Here is a 17,920-nt window from a genome sequence, read left to right on the forward strand (position 1 = left end):
ATCCTCAATAATCTTGATTCATCTGGCCAATGAAACATAATTGACCTAAAAGACAACCTATACCAATATATACTACCAATTGCCCTAGCCATAAAACTTGGCTTAGCCCCATTCCACCTTTAAGTACCAGAAGTTACTCAAGGTATTCCATTATTCTCTGGTATAATCCTACTAACATGACAAAAACTGGCCCCAATCTCGATTATATACCAAATAGCCAACAACCTAAATACAAACATAATAATATTTATAGCTATATTATCAATTCTTATTGGGGGCTGAGGGGGTCTTAATCAGACTCAAATATGAAAAATCCTAGCATATCCATCCATTGCCCACATAGGATGGATAGCAGCAGTAACAATCTATAATCCCACCACAATAACCCTTAACTTACTTATTTACATCATACTTACAATTAACATGTTCATCTCCTTAGACTTTCTATCAGCTAATAACACTACATCTCTAACCATAGCATGAAATTCTACCCCATTAATTACTTTAATTATGCTAGTTACACTTATATCATTAGGACTACCCCCACTAACAGGGTTTCTACCTAAATGATTTATTATCCAAGAAACAGTGTCAAACAAAAACATTATAGCAAGTGTATTTATAACCCTATCAGCCCTACTAAACCTTTACTTTTACCTTCAACTAATCTACTGCATCTGCCCTTACATTGTTTCCGCTTCCAAATAATAACAAATTCATATGACGACTAAATAATCACAAAAGCTTATGACCTATACCAACTCTTCTTTTTCTATCCTCATTTTCACTCCCCCTATCCCCATTATTGTACTCAATAGTCTAGAAATTTAGGTTAACCAAAGACCAAGGGCCTTCAAAGCCCTAAGTAAACACTCAAGTTTAATTTCTGTCTCTAAGGACTGCAGAACTAATACTACATCCTCTGGACGCAAACCAATCGCTTTTCTTAAGCTAAATCCTCACTAGATTGATAGGTATCAAACCTACGAAATTTTAGTTAACAGCTAAATACCCTAAATCATCTGGCTTCAATCTACTTCTCCCGTTGAGAAAAATAAGCACCTGAGTATTGTCCTTCTCCCTTGTTTAACTGGGAGATTCTTGTTTCCCAAAGGCAATGCTGACTGTGAGGTTTCTTTCCCACAGAATTCCTTCAGGTCCATATCTCAGGCAATCAGTGCCCACTACCACCTGCTTAAGACTTGGGTGTGTGTGTGTGTGTGTGTGTGTGTGTGTGTGTGTGTGTGTGAGAGAGAGAGAGAGAGAGAGAGAGAGAGAGAGAGAGAGAGAGAGAGCGCTAGCAGGGTTTGAGCTCAGGGTCTCACTAGTGCTAGGTTGTGGCTTCACCACTTGGGAGCCCTATTTCTTGCTAGTTCCTTATCACGAAGTTTTCCACCAGGGCTGCCCTCAAACCCCATCCTTTCGCTCTCAGTCCCCAGAGTAGCTAGAATGGTAGGTGTGAAGCAACAGCACCTAGCTAACACTCTTCACCTTACTACACTCTGGTTCTCCTCCCTCTTCGGGCCCTCTGACACTTCTTTCTCCTCTTGTCCAAACCTTCAAAGTTGGAGTTTGGGGTTCTGTTCCTGGCCTGTATATACTTTTTCTCCCTGGGGTTTACCACCCCCTCCAGGCACCATCACTTCTGGGTCTTCGAGGATCTGTGTCTCAGGCCCACACTCTAGGGGTCACCCAGATCCGACTTCGGACTTCGCCTTTCCTGTTGCTCTTCTCTCTTCTCTTCCTTCTCAGTTTCCTGTCCTTCTACTTCCACACTCTCGACCTACGAGACTCCAGTACCTCCTACACTTGAGTAATGTCGTTGTCCTTAAAGTACTTCCTGAGCCTGGGGGTGGCATTGCGTAGCGAAGCTACGGGCAGAGGCTGGACTGAGCATATAAGCACTTTGCCTACTGACAACACTCCCGCGGCCTCAGGAAGACTGTCAGCCTCCAGGCGTTGCCTAGCGAGCCCTAGAGGGAGAATCAGAGCAAACCTTCAGCTACGAGAGGGCGTGTCCGTGGGCGGGGCGGGGGCGGAGCTGTCTTCCTGCGGCGGCGCAATCCGAGCTTCCGAGCTTCCCACCGAGCCCCCGGAAGTTGCCGATACTCGGCCGGCCTGGTGGGTGGACTCACGTTCTGACCCCGGCGGCTTCTGGGCCGAGCTCAGCCCTTCCTTTCTTTTCTCTAGGTCAGGTCTCCTGGCTGCGCTGGACCTGCGCACGCGGGGGACTTCAAGGTCGGGCCCCCAGCCTCCCGCAGCGCCCCGGCGAGCAGCAGCATGGGCGGCGCGCGGGACGCGGGCTGGGTGGCGGCGGGCCTGGTGCTCGGCGCCGGCGCCTGCTACTGCATCTACTGGCTGACGCGGGGCCCGCGGCGAGGCGGCCGGGGGCGTCGGCTGCGCCCCTCCCGGTCTGCAGGTGAGCCGGGGGGGTGGGGGGGAGGGGGGGGCTGCCCGGCAGGTGGACGGGGACGGACACCGAGCCCTCCCGGGCCAGGGCGGGGCCCAGTGGCTCCTCTTGTGTTGGCAGTGAAATCAGCAACCGAGCGGGAGGAGGGCGGGGACCCCCGGTGGAGAGGGCGATCGCCCCCTGAGCGAGTGTGCGGTCCTGAGCCCCCTCCCGGCATCAAAAAGATCGCCCCAAAGTCTTCTGCCTGCTTCCGGCGTCAAAGCGGAGGACTGCGTTTCTTCTCAAAGGCCTGCTGATGGCCTCCCGCTTTAAAGCTTGCTGTGGGCCTTTGTGCTGCCTAAGGGATGCCGAGGACTGCGGGGGGCGGGGGGGAGGGGGCGGGCTGGAGCCAACGATGAAATTCTGCGTGTGCCTGCGCGGTGAAGGGGTGCCACAGGGGCAGTTCTGCCTGTAGTTCTGCCTGTGTGTGTGCGTGTGTGTGCGTGTGTGTCCCTGTATGCTGGAAATTGGAACCATTGTCTGTTAGAGACACAATCCTCACGGCGGAGAGTCCACTAGATCAGCCCAAATGATTGCCACATTCAGAATTCTAACACTTCCCTGAACGTTCTGAAGGATGTTTCAGGTTCAATATGTTTCCAGTCAGATGGTTCAGGAAGCTTAGAAAAATACGAAAAAATGAAACCTGCCTTCCGCAAAGGGAGAGAGAGATATGTAAAGAACCAAACAATTTTATTACTGAGTGGATAAGCATTAAGCCATTTTGCCTCCAGCATCACAGGTAATGGATGTCCAAAACAAAATTCTCACTTCTGTGTAGCCTGGCAGCATCTACTCAGTGGTAAACTGGCTTTACATGAGAGGACTGGCCATTGGGGCACTTATGTTAGCTTATTGCCTTTATCCAGAGGAAAGATAAGACAGCTTTACAAGTACATAGTTAAACCACGGAAGCAGGTACCTAGGCTAAGATCTCACAGATCTGAGCCTGGGTCTTTATCTTTACATTTGAGAGATGGCTTCCAAGCCCTTGAGAATGACATTCATTCTTGGATTATAAAACTTTTACTTTTAAAAATTATATTTATAAATATTATATGCACAATATTTATATATTTATATTTAGAATATATTTATAATATGTAATATAAATATAATTATATTTATAAAAAGATGTATAACTACAAGTTTGCTCAAAGAAATGTTCTAAGTAAAGGAGGAAAAGTTCTTCCCACTTTGTCACATGGGGAAAAATTTTTAAATATGTATTTAGCTGGGCTCATGAGCCTATAATCCCAGCTATTCAGGAGGCTGAGATTTGAGGACTGGTTAGAAGCCCACCCTGGGCAGGCAAAGTTCAGGAAACTGTTATCTCCAATTAACCAGCAGAAGCTGAAAATGGATCTGTGGCTCAAGTTGTAGCTTGAGTGAAAAAGCTAAGGATCAGTGTCCAAGCCCTGGATTCAAGCCCCCAAACTGGTGGGCAGGCATCACACACACACACCCCTTACAAATCTTAATTTTTTGCATTTCTCTGACTCAGAGATACTTCTGTATGAGTAATTGGGAACATGGCCTAGATCTAGATGTCTTCTAAGGTTGATTCAACCTGATGGATTAAATTGATGTTAATAAAAAAATAGAAAAAAGTTAACTCATTTATTTCCAATAAATTTTAATTATTCTCTTATGCAGAAGACTTAACCAATGCTTCCTATGATGATGTCCTAAATGCTGCACAACTTAAAAAACTCCTTTACCTGCTTGAGTCAACTGAGGATCCTGTACTCATTGAAAAAGCCTTAGTCACTCTGGGTAACAATGCAGCCTTTTCAGCTAACCAAGTAAGTACCCTCATTCAGTAAACAAGCTCTTTCTGCTTTTACACACTAGGAGTGATTATAACCCTAGATAAGTTAACCTCTTAGAACCCCATATTCTTCAATTATACCATATGGCTAACATGTTTGCAACATGTTTTGGTTACTAACTGTAGTTATTACTGTAATTACTCTGGCAAAGCACAACCTCACAGGAGTATGTTTCCTGTGAAGCTGGTCACCAGCAACATCTTACTCATAACTGTATCTAGTCAGCATTTACCAGTACATTGCCTTTTATTTAAATCTATTACTGCTATAACTTCAAATTGTGTAACAGATCTTAGCAGTGTGATTTTGATGTAGGTATTCCCTGGACCACATTAATAACCACTAAACGAATGTGAATGGCTTCTCCAAGTAGAGATATCAGGAAGACTAACAAGCCTCCACTGCACTACTTCCAGTTTTCTAGTGGGTAATTGGAGATGAGAGTCTCACAGATTTTCCTTCCCAGGCTAGCTTTGAAACACGATCCTCAGATCTCAGCCTCCTGAGTAGCTAGGATTTTGTTCTTTTAGAATGGCAGTGTTTACTGTAAATTTTAGCCATTTTTAAGAAGGTATTAAAATGTTTAATTATTATTGAACACTTTCTGTTACTAATTGTAATTATTTTAAGCCAAGAAAAAGGAAAATGTTGAGATTATCTAACTTAGGTATCCAAGAATGTCATTGATTTAGACATAACTGAATCCATCCAGGTCATCTAGCTTGTCAGCTCTCACTCTACCTTTTAGCTTTGCTTGTGCTTGCTTCTTTTATATGTGGTCTTTGGCCACAAGAAGGAGCTACATATTGGAGTTATAGTCCTGGCTTTTTTGTCTCCCTCTTAGACTATTATTCGTGAATTGGGAGGTATTCCAATTGTTGGAGACAAAATCAACAGTCCAGACTACAGTATTAAAGAGAAAGCCTTAAATGCACTAAATAACCTGAGTGTAAATGTTGAAAATCAAATCAGAATAAAGGTAAGTTGTCAAACAATTTTTAAATGTATATGAAAGAAAACAAAAAAGACAGTTACTGAAACTTTAAGAAACTACTAGACAATATTTATTTTTAAAGAAATGATAAACGAGGCAGAGATGTAAGGGACCTAAATTAGTCAATACAGTATATATAGTATATACAGTATACAGTATATAACTGAGGTTTAGTTTAATTTGAGAGTATTAAAAGAATCTGGCCAAATTAGATAACATCTGAAAGCCTCAATATATTTTAAAGAGTATATTAATTCAATTCAACATTTATTGAACTCCTGTTTTGTAGTGTAGAAGGTACTACTCATAAAAAGATACTACTAAGAAAGGTGAGGAGGGATAAAACTCAAACCACAAATAGTGGTGATTTAAGGCAGAATATGATGAAGTGACTTAAAGATACATAAAACCCTGAGAACATAGAGAAATCCCAACCAAAGTTTCTGTAAAGGCGGGCGGGGGTGGGGGGGCAAGGAATGTTCAGGACACTTTAGTAAATGCTTTGAAAGACAGTGGCATCTCACAAAAGATTTATGACTTAAAAAGAGCTAAAGAAAAGCTATTTTTTAAGGGATAGATATGTAATCAAAGAGAGATAGTTGGGTTCTAAATGTAATTTAGATCTTAACCCCATATTAAAGTTTTATCACTTTTTGCTTATTGCTATTGCATTACTGTGTTGATAACATGAATACATTTGTTTTTGGTTTTTAAAATAGTAATGGTTTATTGGACAGTTGATCATTCTTAGCAATTTAATTTAGGAATATTTTTCTTTTTTTTTTCTTTCTTTTTCTTTTGGCCAGTCCTGGGCCTTGGACTCAGGGCCTGAGCACCATCCCTGGCTTCTTCCTGCTCAAGGCTAGCACTCTGCCACCTGAGCCACAGCGCCCCTTCTGGCCGTTTTTCATATATGTGGTGCTGGGGAATCAAACCGAGAGCTTCATGTGTAGGAGGCAAGCACTCTTGCCACTAGCCATATTCCCAGCCCAATATTTTTCTTTTAACAGTGAGAAACTGTCAGTGGCATTTAAGAGTTTTCTCTTTCTGATCAGGAAAGCACCAATATCTGTGTAACAACTCATCCAAGCTGAAAGATCATGGCCAGATACAGAAAATAGGATGTCAAGAAACTTTTTTTCTAGTCCTGGGGCTTGAACTCAGGGCCTGAGCACTGTCCCTTGCTTCTTTTTGCTCAAGGCTAGCCCTCTACCACTTGAGCCACCACACTACTTCTGGCTTTTGCTATATATGTGGTGCTGGTGAATTGAACACAGGGCTTCATGTATGGTAGGCAAGCACTCTACCATTAGGCCACATTCCCAGAAATTTTTTATCTTACTGATTTACTTCTCTCCTATTTGAAATAGGAGTACTGCAGGCAGTGCATTATTTTTTTGTCAGTGGTAGATAGTAATGATAAGGAGTAGGTCTGCCTGAGATTAATGGAAGTGGCGACAGTACTCAAGACTATATTGTACTCATAAATTGACATCTCTTGACTCTTCTCACAACTACCTTAAGACAATTTTAAAAATTAAAATAATAATGAGTAGATCGTATATATATAGGTAAATAATCATCTTTGGAAAATATAATTGTTTTCTTTGCTTACTTCTAATAGAAGTCCAAAAAATTATATTTTACATTGTCCCTGTTTATTTATGACATGATGCAGTACCCTAGACTCTATAGCTGAGACACTTCTGTGATATAAAATGGTCTCCTGCGTCTTCCCCCTGATGCTGAGGTGCCCAGAAAAGTAGAAGCAGAAAGGTGGATTGAGTTTGAAAGCTCCTACAGAAGGGAGGCCACTGGTGTTAAGAGCATGATTCCTACAACTTAGACATTGCTTCCCACCTGCTGGCTGACATTGTACAGAGAACTCAAGTTCCTAGGCTTCAAAGTCATTGATCCTAAGATGGACATCATAACACCCACCTCCATTAGAGTTGACTTCTGGATTAAGTGAGGTATATTTGTAAAATGCCCAGCCTAACAATGGCAGGCAGTAACAAAAAGCAGGTTTTTAAATTTGAGGGCCACATAAAAATGTCATTATTTTGGAGGAGTTGATCCAATCCTGAGCACTTGCCCTAGTTTACCGGGCAGAAAAGTAACTATTCAATAAAAATTTGGGGAGATTCTAAGATGCTCAGTTTTCTCTTCTCTGACTGCAGATATATATCAACCAAGTCTGTGAGGATGTCTTCTCTGGTCCCCTGAACTCTGCTGTGCAGCTGGCTGGACTAAGGTTGCTAACAAACATGACTGTTACCAATGACCACCAGCACATGCTGAGCAACTCCATCACTGACCTTTTCCATGTGTTACTTACTGGAGATGGAAGCACAAAGGTAGGAAGGAAGTGAAAAGTCAAAGAGCTGTTGTATCACACTTACTACAAATTGAAATTGAATTTCCACGCTACCTATCTTTAAGTTGATGGCCTTCAGAACGGATTCAGTGTAGTATTTATTAAAAACCCTCACATGGATGGAAGAAATTACATTGTTTTTAATATCTTAACAATGAATTACAAAGTTAACTGTGAAACGTATCTCTTACTTAATAGACTGATACTCCTTTGACAGTTAGTAAAATTGTCTTTTACTGAAGCAAAGGGTTTAACTTTCCCCAACCAGAAATAAGAATGTTGTGATTAAAAAGTTTTTATCGGGGCTGGGGATATAGCCTAGTGGCAAGAGTGCCTGCCTCGGATACACGAGGCCCTAGGTTCGATTCCCCAGCACCACATATACAGAAAACGGCCAGAAACGGCGCTGTGGCTCAAGTGGCAGAGTGCTAGCCTTGAGCGGGAAGAAGCCAGGGACAGTGCTCAGGCCCTGAGTCCAAGGCCCAGGACTGGCCAAAAAAAAAAAAAAAAAAGTTTTTATCAGCCCCATGTTGGTGGCTCACGCCTGTAGTCCTAGTTACTCAGGAGGTGGAGATCTGAGGATCAAGGTTCAAAGCCAGCCTGGGAAGGAAAGTCTGTGAGACACTCATCTCCAGTTAAGCACTAAAAAAGCCAAAAGTAAAGCTGTGGCTCAAGTGGTAGAGCACTAGCTTTTAGCCAAAAAGCTCAGAGATAGCTCCAGTGCCCTGAATTCAAGACCCAAGACTAGCGGAAGGACGGAAGGAAGGAAGGAAGGAAGGAGGGAGAGAGGGAGGGAGGGAGGGAGGGAGGGAGGGAGGGAGGGAGGGAGGGAGGAAGGAAGGGAGGGCTTTTTTGAGGGAGTTGATATAGAATAGAATAATAGAGAAAATGAATTTGATCTAAGTACATTATATTAATCTATGGCATCACAATGAAACCCCTTTGTACAATTACATATGCTGAAAGAGAGAGAGAGACCCTAGTGCCAAAGAGAAAGGAGAAAGGTTTCTTTGGGTAGTAGGGTAGTTTTTTTTTAATCTAGCCATTATTGGGGCTGGGGATATAGCCTAGCGGCAAGAGTGCCTTCCTCGGATACACGAGGCCCTAGGTTCGATTCCCCAGCACCACATATACAGAAAACGGCCAGAAGCGGCGCTGTGGCTCAAGTGGCAGAGTGCTAGCCTTGAGCGGGAAGAAGCCAGGGACAGTGCTCAGGCCCTGAGTCCAAGGCCCAGGACTGGCAAAAAAAAAAAAAAAAAAAAAAAATCTAGCCATTATTGTTGACAATCTTTTTTTCTTTTTTTGGCCAGTCCTGGGCCTTGGACTCAGGGCCTGAGCACTGTCCCTGGCTTCTTCCCGCTCAAGGCTAGCACTCTGCCACTTGAGCCTCAGCGCCACTTCTGGCCGTTTTCTGTATATGTGGTGCTGGGGAATCGAACCTAGGGCCTCGTGTATCCGAGGCAGGCACTCTTGCCACTAGGCTATATCCCCAGCCCATGTTGACAATCTTTTAAAACCACTTTTGCACATCAGTAAGTGAACGGAATGAGACATATAAAGGATAGCTCTCTGCTTCATGCTGTCATTACACAGATGAAGGAGGCAACAGAGTGCACATTAAGTAGGATTTCTGAAGATACTTCTGAAACAAAGTTCCTTGAGTAAATCCTATTAATGTACATTCTTAGTGCATTTAAAAAATAGCACAAAATGGAATACAGACCAATAAAAGGTCCCGATAGTTTTCATTGTTTTCTGGTTTTAACATAATAGTCTATGTTCACTGGGACAGTTATAGAAAAATTCATGAGCATTTTAGAAGGAACAAATATTAGCCATACTCCAAATAATTGAGTTGCTGCAATGATTTCTGAGGTTATCAGGATGTGATTATGGGAGAGCCTCCCCATAATCTTGCCTCTGTTTCTGAATTGTATTTCCATACCCAAACTCACTAGATCTGGTCCAAGATGTCGGGGTCTCTTGGCCGCCCCCCCGCACTCCCCTGACCCAGGGGAGAGACGGGGAAGGCACGCCCTGGCCAGAGGACGAGCCAAGATAGGAAAGGGTCGGCAGGCCGCCCACACCCAGCCCTCCCTCACTGGAGGACAATCAGATGGCCTGGGAGTCAAGATCTCGTTTATTGGGGAAGTATGTGCCATTAATACAAGGCACAGGAGCCAATCAAGTCTAAGATCGGCAGGAAGGGGAGGCATGAGCTGTCCATCAAGGGCGGAAGAGCTGGGGCATCACAGCCCACAGAACCGCCTCCGGGTTATAACCAAAGACACTTGTAGCAGCTGTGCGTTGTTGTTAGGCACTGCCATCTTAGCTACATGGGGCCCCAAGACTGAGGAACAGGTGGGACCAGCTAGTTGACTTCCAGGTGTGCCCCATACAAGACATACCCAGAAGCATTCAAAAGTAAATGTAAGAGTGTCTTTTTTTTTTTAAGAACTCATTGCATTTCAACTTGTTTTTCTTTTATGCATTTTTAAATTGTTATTATAAAGGTGATGTACAGAGGGGTTATAGTTACGCAAGTCAGATAAAAAGTACATTTCTTTTTGAACAGTGTCACCCCTTCCTTTGCTTTTTCCCAGTTTTTCCTTCCAATCCCCACCCACAAGTTGTTCAGTTCATTTTCAACATGGTGGCTAGTAACTGCCTATTGCCTTTGTTCACCCTCTGTCCCACCATTTATGTGTCCCCCTTCTTACCCTCCCAAAGACAGACAAACAAGACAAAAGGAAAATAAAACAAAAACACTAACAATGTAAAAACCTCATTTCCATTTCCTGGAGTTCATTTTGTTAAATATTATTTTATATGAGCAGACGCACATTGGTATTGCACTTTTGTGTTCTGATTACATGGTTTCCACCATTGGTGGTAGCTAGAATGTGCCTGTAAATCTACAAGTTAAGATACTGGGTGATTTTAAAAAAGAAAAATTTAAAAAACACTGGGATATGATAAATTAGACATTCATACAGTGATACAAAAGGAGGATATTCTTAAGAATATCTCTTACCAATATTGCCTCCTCCCCAGACATTTTCCAGCAGGCAAGTTCCCATCGACATTTTCTCTCTCATGGAACAAAATGACTTCCAGCCCCTAAAGCCCCATGGAAACTTCTTCTCTGTTCTGTGGTATGGCTGTTAAAGGAAAAATCCCTTGCATCTATTTTACCCAGAACCCTAGGCCCCAGGAGGAATTCTGGATGAGTTCATAACCAGGCAATCTGGCCTTGGGTCTGTATAACCTGTCTCAGTCATGAGCTGTTTTACTGTAATTTATGACAAAAAAAAAATATGTTCTAATTTTGTTTTATTTTTTTCCTTACCATCTGTTTTTCTGGGATACAAGATTGTTTTGGGTTTGTTTTTTTTGATCTGCTGGAAAATTAGCCACCAATTCTATTTTTTTTTCTCCATAAAAACTGAGCTTAAGCCAGACACCTGTGGCTTACACCTGTAATCCTAGCTATTCAGGAGACTGAGATGTACGGATTGCCGTTTGAAGCCAGCCTGGATTGGAAAGTCAGTAAGACTCTTATCTCCAATAAACAAATCAGAAAAAGCTGGGAGTGGTGCTGTAGCTCAAGTGGTAGAGTGCTATCCTTGGGCACAAAGAGGCTCAGGAACAGTGTCCAGGCCCAGAGTGCAAGTCAAGGACTGGCTAAAAAGAGAACCTGACTTTAAAGTTCGAGCTTACAGGTAAACTTTTAGGTAGTTATCCATGTCTTTGAGGAAATCTATGTTTGTTTTAGATTTTTTTTAAATAAATAACAGCCAAAGTGGCTTTTAAAAATCTTATTTTGCTTATAGTAGTAATATTGCTATACTATAGGAATTTGGGGGGATATAACAAATTCAGAACTAAGTACACATAGTTGAAGCTAACAATTTAAATTAAATGTCCTACAGTCTCCACCAAGTGGCATGTGACAAAAGGGAAAAATAATGACTTAAGGGCTCAAACCAAAATACAGTACATATATTCAATGATTCCTCTAACTTAATTTTTTTTCCTTCATGTTTAACTCACTTTTACACAGATAGCAATATCATATTTCAGTGCAGGAGACTAAGTAGCTATTGCTCTTCCTGTTGGTATATACCTGCTCTCACTACTAATTAGACTTTTTGGATTGTATGACTCATCCAGGCTTTCCTGATGGGTTCAGGTTTCATACCTCTTTTGTTTCACACCTCTTGCTCTTGTTTTCTTAATCCAACATTTCATTAATATTAGAGCCAGGTGTTTTTTTCTAAGATTTATTCTTGGTGTGGAGGCCAGGTGGGATTTGACAGCTCCCAAAAAGTGCCGTGAAATATTTTTCACACAAAAAAGATAACCTTAGAGATTTATCATAGCCTACTAAAAAGGGCCATATGATCTAGTTTGTTTTAGTAAACAAACTGTTTTAATATTTTCATAGTTCCATTAAAAGTGAACTAAGCTTTGGGAGATTTTTGTTGTTGCTATTCCAGGGGTCATATTTCCCTATAGCAGGCTATTTACCCTGGGTTAAGTCTGTGTGTAGAGACTGTGAAGACATTCTTAGCAGTGTCATTGCAAAAGGTCTAAGGAATACTGTTATGTGATAACTTCTGTGAAAGTGGTACCCTGTATTAGAAAAGTTCAGAGAGAGGAGATTGTCAGTAGAGTTTGAGCCAGGTCTTGAATTGTGAAGCACAGGCAGAATTTTAGATGGGGAATATGGTAAGAAGACAGCATGATAGGAGAGAAAGAAAATCCACGCTTGCTAGTCCGAAATAAACCAATATTTCTTTTGCAGGTTCAAGTTTTGAAGCTGCTTGTGAATTTGTCTGAAAACCCAGCCATGACAGAAGGACTACTCAGTGCCCAAGTAAATAGATCCCATTATTTGTTTTAATACACACACACACCAGATTTGGACAGATCTAGAAAGATTTATCTCAAAATTCTCATAGGGATTTATCTCTGAAAAATAATACTAAGATATTTTGTTATTCTTTGCATATGCATATGTATATTTAAATCTTGTAACAAGCATGTTTTAAAGTCATTTTTTAAAATTCTCAATAGCAAGAACACATTTTTTTCTCTGCTCAATTTTGGGTATACTTATGGCATCACATCTTTATTCTTGGCTTTTGTGCACATGTATCCTGATGTCTTTAGCAGTACTGATTGGGTGTGCTAGAGGCCAGGCTCAGTGCCAGACATTAGTGTGAACAGGTGCTGCTTGTTCCCCCAAAACTTAGCTTAGTGAATAGGAACATGTAACAAATAAGGTTATTAAAAGCCACTTTAAGTGTTCTAAAGGAAGCAAAAAGTGGTATTGATAGAATGGAGCTCAGCTCCAGCAATAAAGGACCTCCATCTGCCTTTTCTGTTCACCAGTCCTGTGGCTGGGCAGTAAATATTTAATGAAGTAATGAATTCTCATAAAAACTGTAGTAGATCCTATGAAGGAAATGAATTTTTTTTATAAATGACCATGCTCTAGGATTCCAAAGGAATATTATTTATAGCACTAAATCCCTTATTTATAGTACTATCAAATGTAGGGTGTTCTCAATGAATACAACTAAGAAAGGTATGTACTCAGGGTTTTCTGTGGTGGGATTTTTTAAATTTTTTTTATCAAGTGCAGTTTGAAAATATAAAAATGATAATGTTTCCTTTTTCAGGTGGATTCGTCATTCCTTTCCCTTTATGACAGCCATGTAGCAAAGGAAATTCTACTTCGAGTACTTACGTTATTTCAAAACATAAATAACTGCCTCAAAACAGAAGATCGGTTAGCTATCCAGCCCCACTTTCCTAAAGGTTCATTGTTTTTCCTATTATATGGAGAAGAATGTGCCCAGAAAATGAGAGCTTTAGTTTATCATCATGATGTGGATGTGAAAGAAAAAGTTGTGACAGTAATTCCAAAATTTTGATTGGTTGGTCATATTTTTCCAAAGAGTAATGCAGTCTGAAAATTAACACAGAGAAACTTTGTCTATTTTTTCAGCTGCTGAATTTAAGCAGGAAATACCACCTTCCATCTTTCACAAATCCGTAATCTGATATGATGATATGATGCTCAGTTTTGGACTTTGGAACATTTCAGATATGGAGGTTTTAGATTTGGATTGCTCAACTGTTAGTCTGTGCAAACATTCCAGTCTGAAAAACTCCCAAATCCTGAATGCTTCTGGTCCTATTTGAGATAAGATACACAACCCGTTTTAACTTCAAGTTTTCAGGTTTGTTTTGCACCATTCATTTGAAACCTGTTACTTCCTATCTATTCACTGAGATACTTTAATGATTTCCATTACATGAAATAGCACTGAACTTTTTATATCTGATATCTTCTCTTTGAAGTGATTTGCAGTTGTTCCTCTGCAGTAACATCAGTGTGTGATTAACTTATTGTTTTCAAACTGCCACAGAAATGGCCTTGTTCTCTCAGTAGCAATGAGAATGTGAGCTCTCTAGTCCACCCCAGGTGTACTGTTTTCAAGAGTCTCCAGAATCTCATCTATTCTCATCATTGTTTTTGTTTTTGGTGGTTCCTCCTCCTCCCCCAACCTCCCAGCAGCCCTCCTGTGAGTCATTTCTGGGGCTTGAATTCAGGACCTCATGCCTGTCACTTAGTTTTTCAGCCAAGGCAGGGCTCTGCCACTTGAGCCACACCTCCATTTCTGGATTTTTGATTGTTAACTGGAAATAAGAGTCTCATGGACTTTTCTGTTCAGACTAGTTTCAAAGATCCTCAGATGTCAACCTCCTGAATAGCTAAGATTACAGACATAAGTCACCAGCATCTGGCATATTCTCATTTCTAATCAGTGAAGAATATAAACTTTCAGGAAAAAATGTTTTAGTACTCACACAATCCCATCTGTTTTGCCAATATATGAAGCTGTTACATACTGATCCCAGTATAGAATACTGGAATGTCCCGTGTCCATAGTCAACTGGTTAAATAACAAGCCAGTCTTTAGAAAGAATGAGGTCTAACAATACTGATGTAGAAAGACATCTGTGGAATAAAGTTGTTTTTAAAAACACATATAGGGCTGGGAATGTGGCCTAGTGGTAGAGTGCTTGCCTAGCATGCATGAAGCCCTGGGTTCAATTCCTCAGCACCACATATATAGAAAAAGCCAGAAGTGGCACTGTGGCTCAAGAGATAGAGTGCTAGCCTTGAGCAAAAAGAAGCCCCAGGACTAGCAAAAACAAACAAAAACACATGTAAAAGAATCATGTATAGTATTATCCCATATTTTGAAAATGAAAAAATGTTGATAGTTATGTGGATGGAACATTTCTAGAATGATATTTAAACTCCTGGAAGTACAACTAACTAGGAAGGAAGTAGGAGACATAACTTTTCTATGTATATCCCTTTTTACTTTTTTTTAAAACTATGAACATAAATTGGCAATTTTTAATAAAAATATTGACAAGATGGTATATATTCCTTCTCTTCATTGGTATTACTTTATTAAACTTCATCCATACTTTGATTTAGGTTACAACATGAAAATGTCTCTGCTATTTTTTTTTTATCCCATAAGCTATGATGACAGTTTGATGTACGTTGAATTCAGTTAGGGTCTGTAATACACAAGTTCATAATCCCTACCATGCTTAGCATTTAGTAAATTAATGTGTAAGCAAATGCTTCACTATTTACATATTTAAGGAAAAGACTTAAAGAGTAATTTAGATTTCAATTGTAAATACATGGTACAAGACTTTGCATGGAAAGTCACAATCTTTGAACCAAAAATGTGTTCTGAGTTATTCTGATACAGAAATCAATGTTGAAGAGCATTTTCGTGGTATAAAAAGGTTTTGATGTAAGATAAATGGAAATTCTCAGTGGGCTTCAGTAGCACTATAATATCGTAATTAATGATACTTTTTATGGGTTGATGACATTCCTCAAAAGGCACATTCAATGAAAATACATGTTCAATATGTCACATATTAAAAACCACAATTTGGGGCTGGGGATATAGCCTAGTGGCAAGAGTGCCTGCGTCGGATACACGAGGCCCTAGGTTCGATTCCCCAGCACCACATATACAGAAAACGGCCAGAAGCGGCGCTGTGGCTCAAGTGGCAGAGTGCTAGCCTTGAGCGGGAAGAAGCCAGGGACAGTGCTCAGGCCCTGAGTCCAAGGCCCAGGACTGGCCAAAAAAAAAAAAAATAAAAAAAATAAAAAAAAAATAAAAACCACAATTTGTCCTCATGTATTATAGCAATATTGGAATCTGAAACTCCTCTCTTTTCCTCCACCATTACTTTGAAAAAATAATCACACTTGGTAGAGAAAAAGGGAGTATTTGCAATGAGAAAGGGAAGAATTCATAGAGAAAGTACACAATAGTTTTGTTCTATGTATGTTAGTTGGACTCCCTCAGACAGTAAGGCAGATCAAAATGTTCCTCAGGGTGTTCACAGTCAAAAAGGAACATGGAATTAATAGATATTACAGTGTAGGTCTAGGGGTGGCTCCAGAGGTAGAGCACTTGCCTAGTAAGCACAGGACCTGAGTTAAAATCCCTGTTCCAACAATATACATACATATACACACACATATATATATATAGTGCATTTTATACCTAGTGTTGCATTGCACTGGACTGCATTGAGGGAAAAATAATGAAACTCTTCATTTTACTCATAGACCCTTCAGAATATAGGTAAAAGATTAGGTAGAAATCACTGTAGGGTGATTATGATAAGCAATGTAAAGTTTGATATACTTCTTAATGGAAGGATCATGAAGAATTGAACCAAGGAGTCTGGACCAATTAAATGGTATTACAATGCACTATTTAAAGTGCCTCAAAGTACCTCAGTTAAACAGTAGATGTAAATACAAAACTAATGGTAAGGTCATTCATTAAGAAGAAATATTTAATTAGGCAAGATAGACTTAGCTTTAAGAGATGAGTTTCCAATCTGATACAAAAATGCTGCCTAGTATTAGGGCAACAGAATCCTAACATCTTGATTCACATTTGTTTGGAGTAGAAAAAGTTAATGCATCTTTCTGCTTATGGGGGGGGGGGGAATATGTGCTTTAAGTGCCCCATATCACACACATTCTCATACATTACATATGCACCCATATGTTCCCTTAAACGATTTTAACATTTTTAAATAAATGCTAAATTGTGATAAAGATCTCTGGACTATTACTCTACAAATTCTACAAAATGTGGGATAAGACTGTTAGTCTAATGTTTGTATACTATTGTGTATGTGTAAAGGCAACAGGAACAAAACAATACCAAAAGGCTTTAAGCCTACTTCTAGATTTTAAATGTACTTGTCTATATTGGGCAGTGATATCTGAAGAAATCAGTTTATCCCTAAATTTCTAAAGTGCTTTTAAAACATCCCTTTATTATTTACAGGCATTTTTGGAGGTAGGGCAAAATTGTCCTCTTGTTGTACATGAGGAAACAGGCACAGTGAGCACAAGTGACTTTGTTTCCAGTTAAACAGAAAATCCAGGATGAAATGATGAAAGGGTTAAAATTCATATTTAATAGCTAACACGTGGCATGCGTACATAGGTGTAAATTAAGCACTTCTTGGATGGCATTTGATGTAGAAAACCTGTATTGATTATGATAAGTTAGATGTATAGACTTGACTTCACTGGTGTATAAGCACCAAGAACATAGAAGGGCCTCCAATACTATCAAATACATTTCACTCCTTAAGCAGCTTCAGAGCAAACAACTGAATACAGAGCCTAAGACCAAAACTCAGTTGGGGTCAGGTACTCTCTTGGTTGCTGGCATTCCATATGGGCTCAATACAAAGTACAATCGTGTTTAAAGGTCATTTAATACAAAAATATATCACATCTGAATCATGTAAAACAAAATATAATTCTAACTCACATGCTGAATTATACCTAAGAGACAAAAAAGTATATGTGGAAAATGAAAATAAAATTTTATTCAAAATGTACAGTTCTATTCATATTTAGGATTTGCATTTATCTCCTCTGCAAAATATTTTAGCTATACTTGTGCTTAACACAAGGTCTGATTTTTAGACTAAAATTAGAAAATTTCATCAATCGTGCTCTTTCCCTTCCTTGCCCAGATCAGTGGGCTTTTAATTTGGGGGCTATGGATGTGCAGTAGAATATAATTCTGCTCACTTAAAACCTTAAGTTTATGGTGGTCATGGTTGTACAAATGTAAATACACTATCACCTTAGAGCTCTACACATTTTATACATT

The 17,920-nt window shown here is 40.2% G+C and overlaps 1 protein-coding gene and 1 long non-coding RNA gene across 2 annotated transcripts; one reads left to right on the forward strand and one right to left on the reverse strand.

Annotated features, from left to right (window-relative positions):
• The first annotated feature begins 2,123 nt into the window (after positions 1–2,123).
• On the forward strand, positions 2,124–14,361 carry Armc10 (armadillo repeat containing 10). Its single transcript, XM_048339871.1, has 6 exons — positions 2,124–2,419; positions 4,106–4,254; positions 5,126–5,260; positions 7,456–7,632; positions 12,460–12,531; positions 13,340–14,361. Exons 1-6 carry the CDS (start codon positions 2,281–2,283, stop codon positions 13,592–13,594), a joined length of 927 nt encoding a protein of 308 aa, XP_048195828.1. The 5' UTR covers positions 2,124–2,280; the 3' UTR covers positions 13,595–14,361.
• LOC125346935 lies at positions 3,083–16,785 on the reverse strand. Its single transcript, XR_007210067.1, has 3 exons — positions 16,324–16,785; positions 7,504–7,507; positions 3,083–3,095 (listed from the first exon to the last, which is right to left on the reverse strand). It is a non-coding gene; the product is annotated as an uncharacterized LOC125346935 (long non-coding RNA).
• Between the last annotated feature and the right edge of the window lie 1,135 nt (positions 16,786–17,920).

This window comes from Perognathus longimembris, chromosome 2 (genome assembly GCF_023159225.1).
Source record: "Perognathus longimembris pacificus isolate PPM17 chromosome 2, ASM2315922v1, whole genome shotgun sequence".
Lineage (NCBI taxonomy): Eukaryota > Metazoa > Chordata > Mammalia > Rodentia > Heteromyidae > Perognathus > Perognathus longimembris.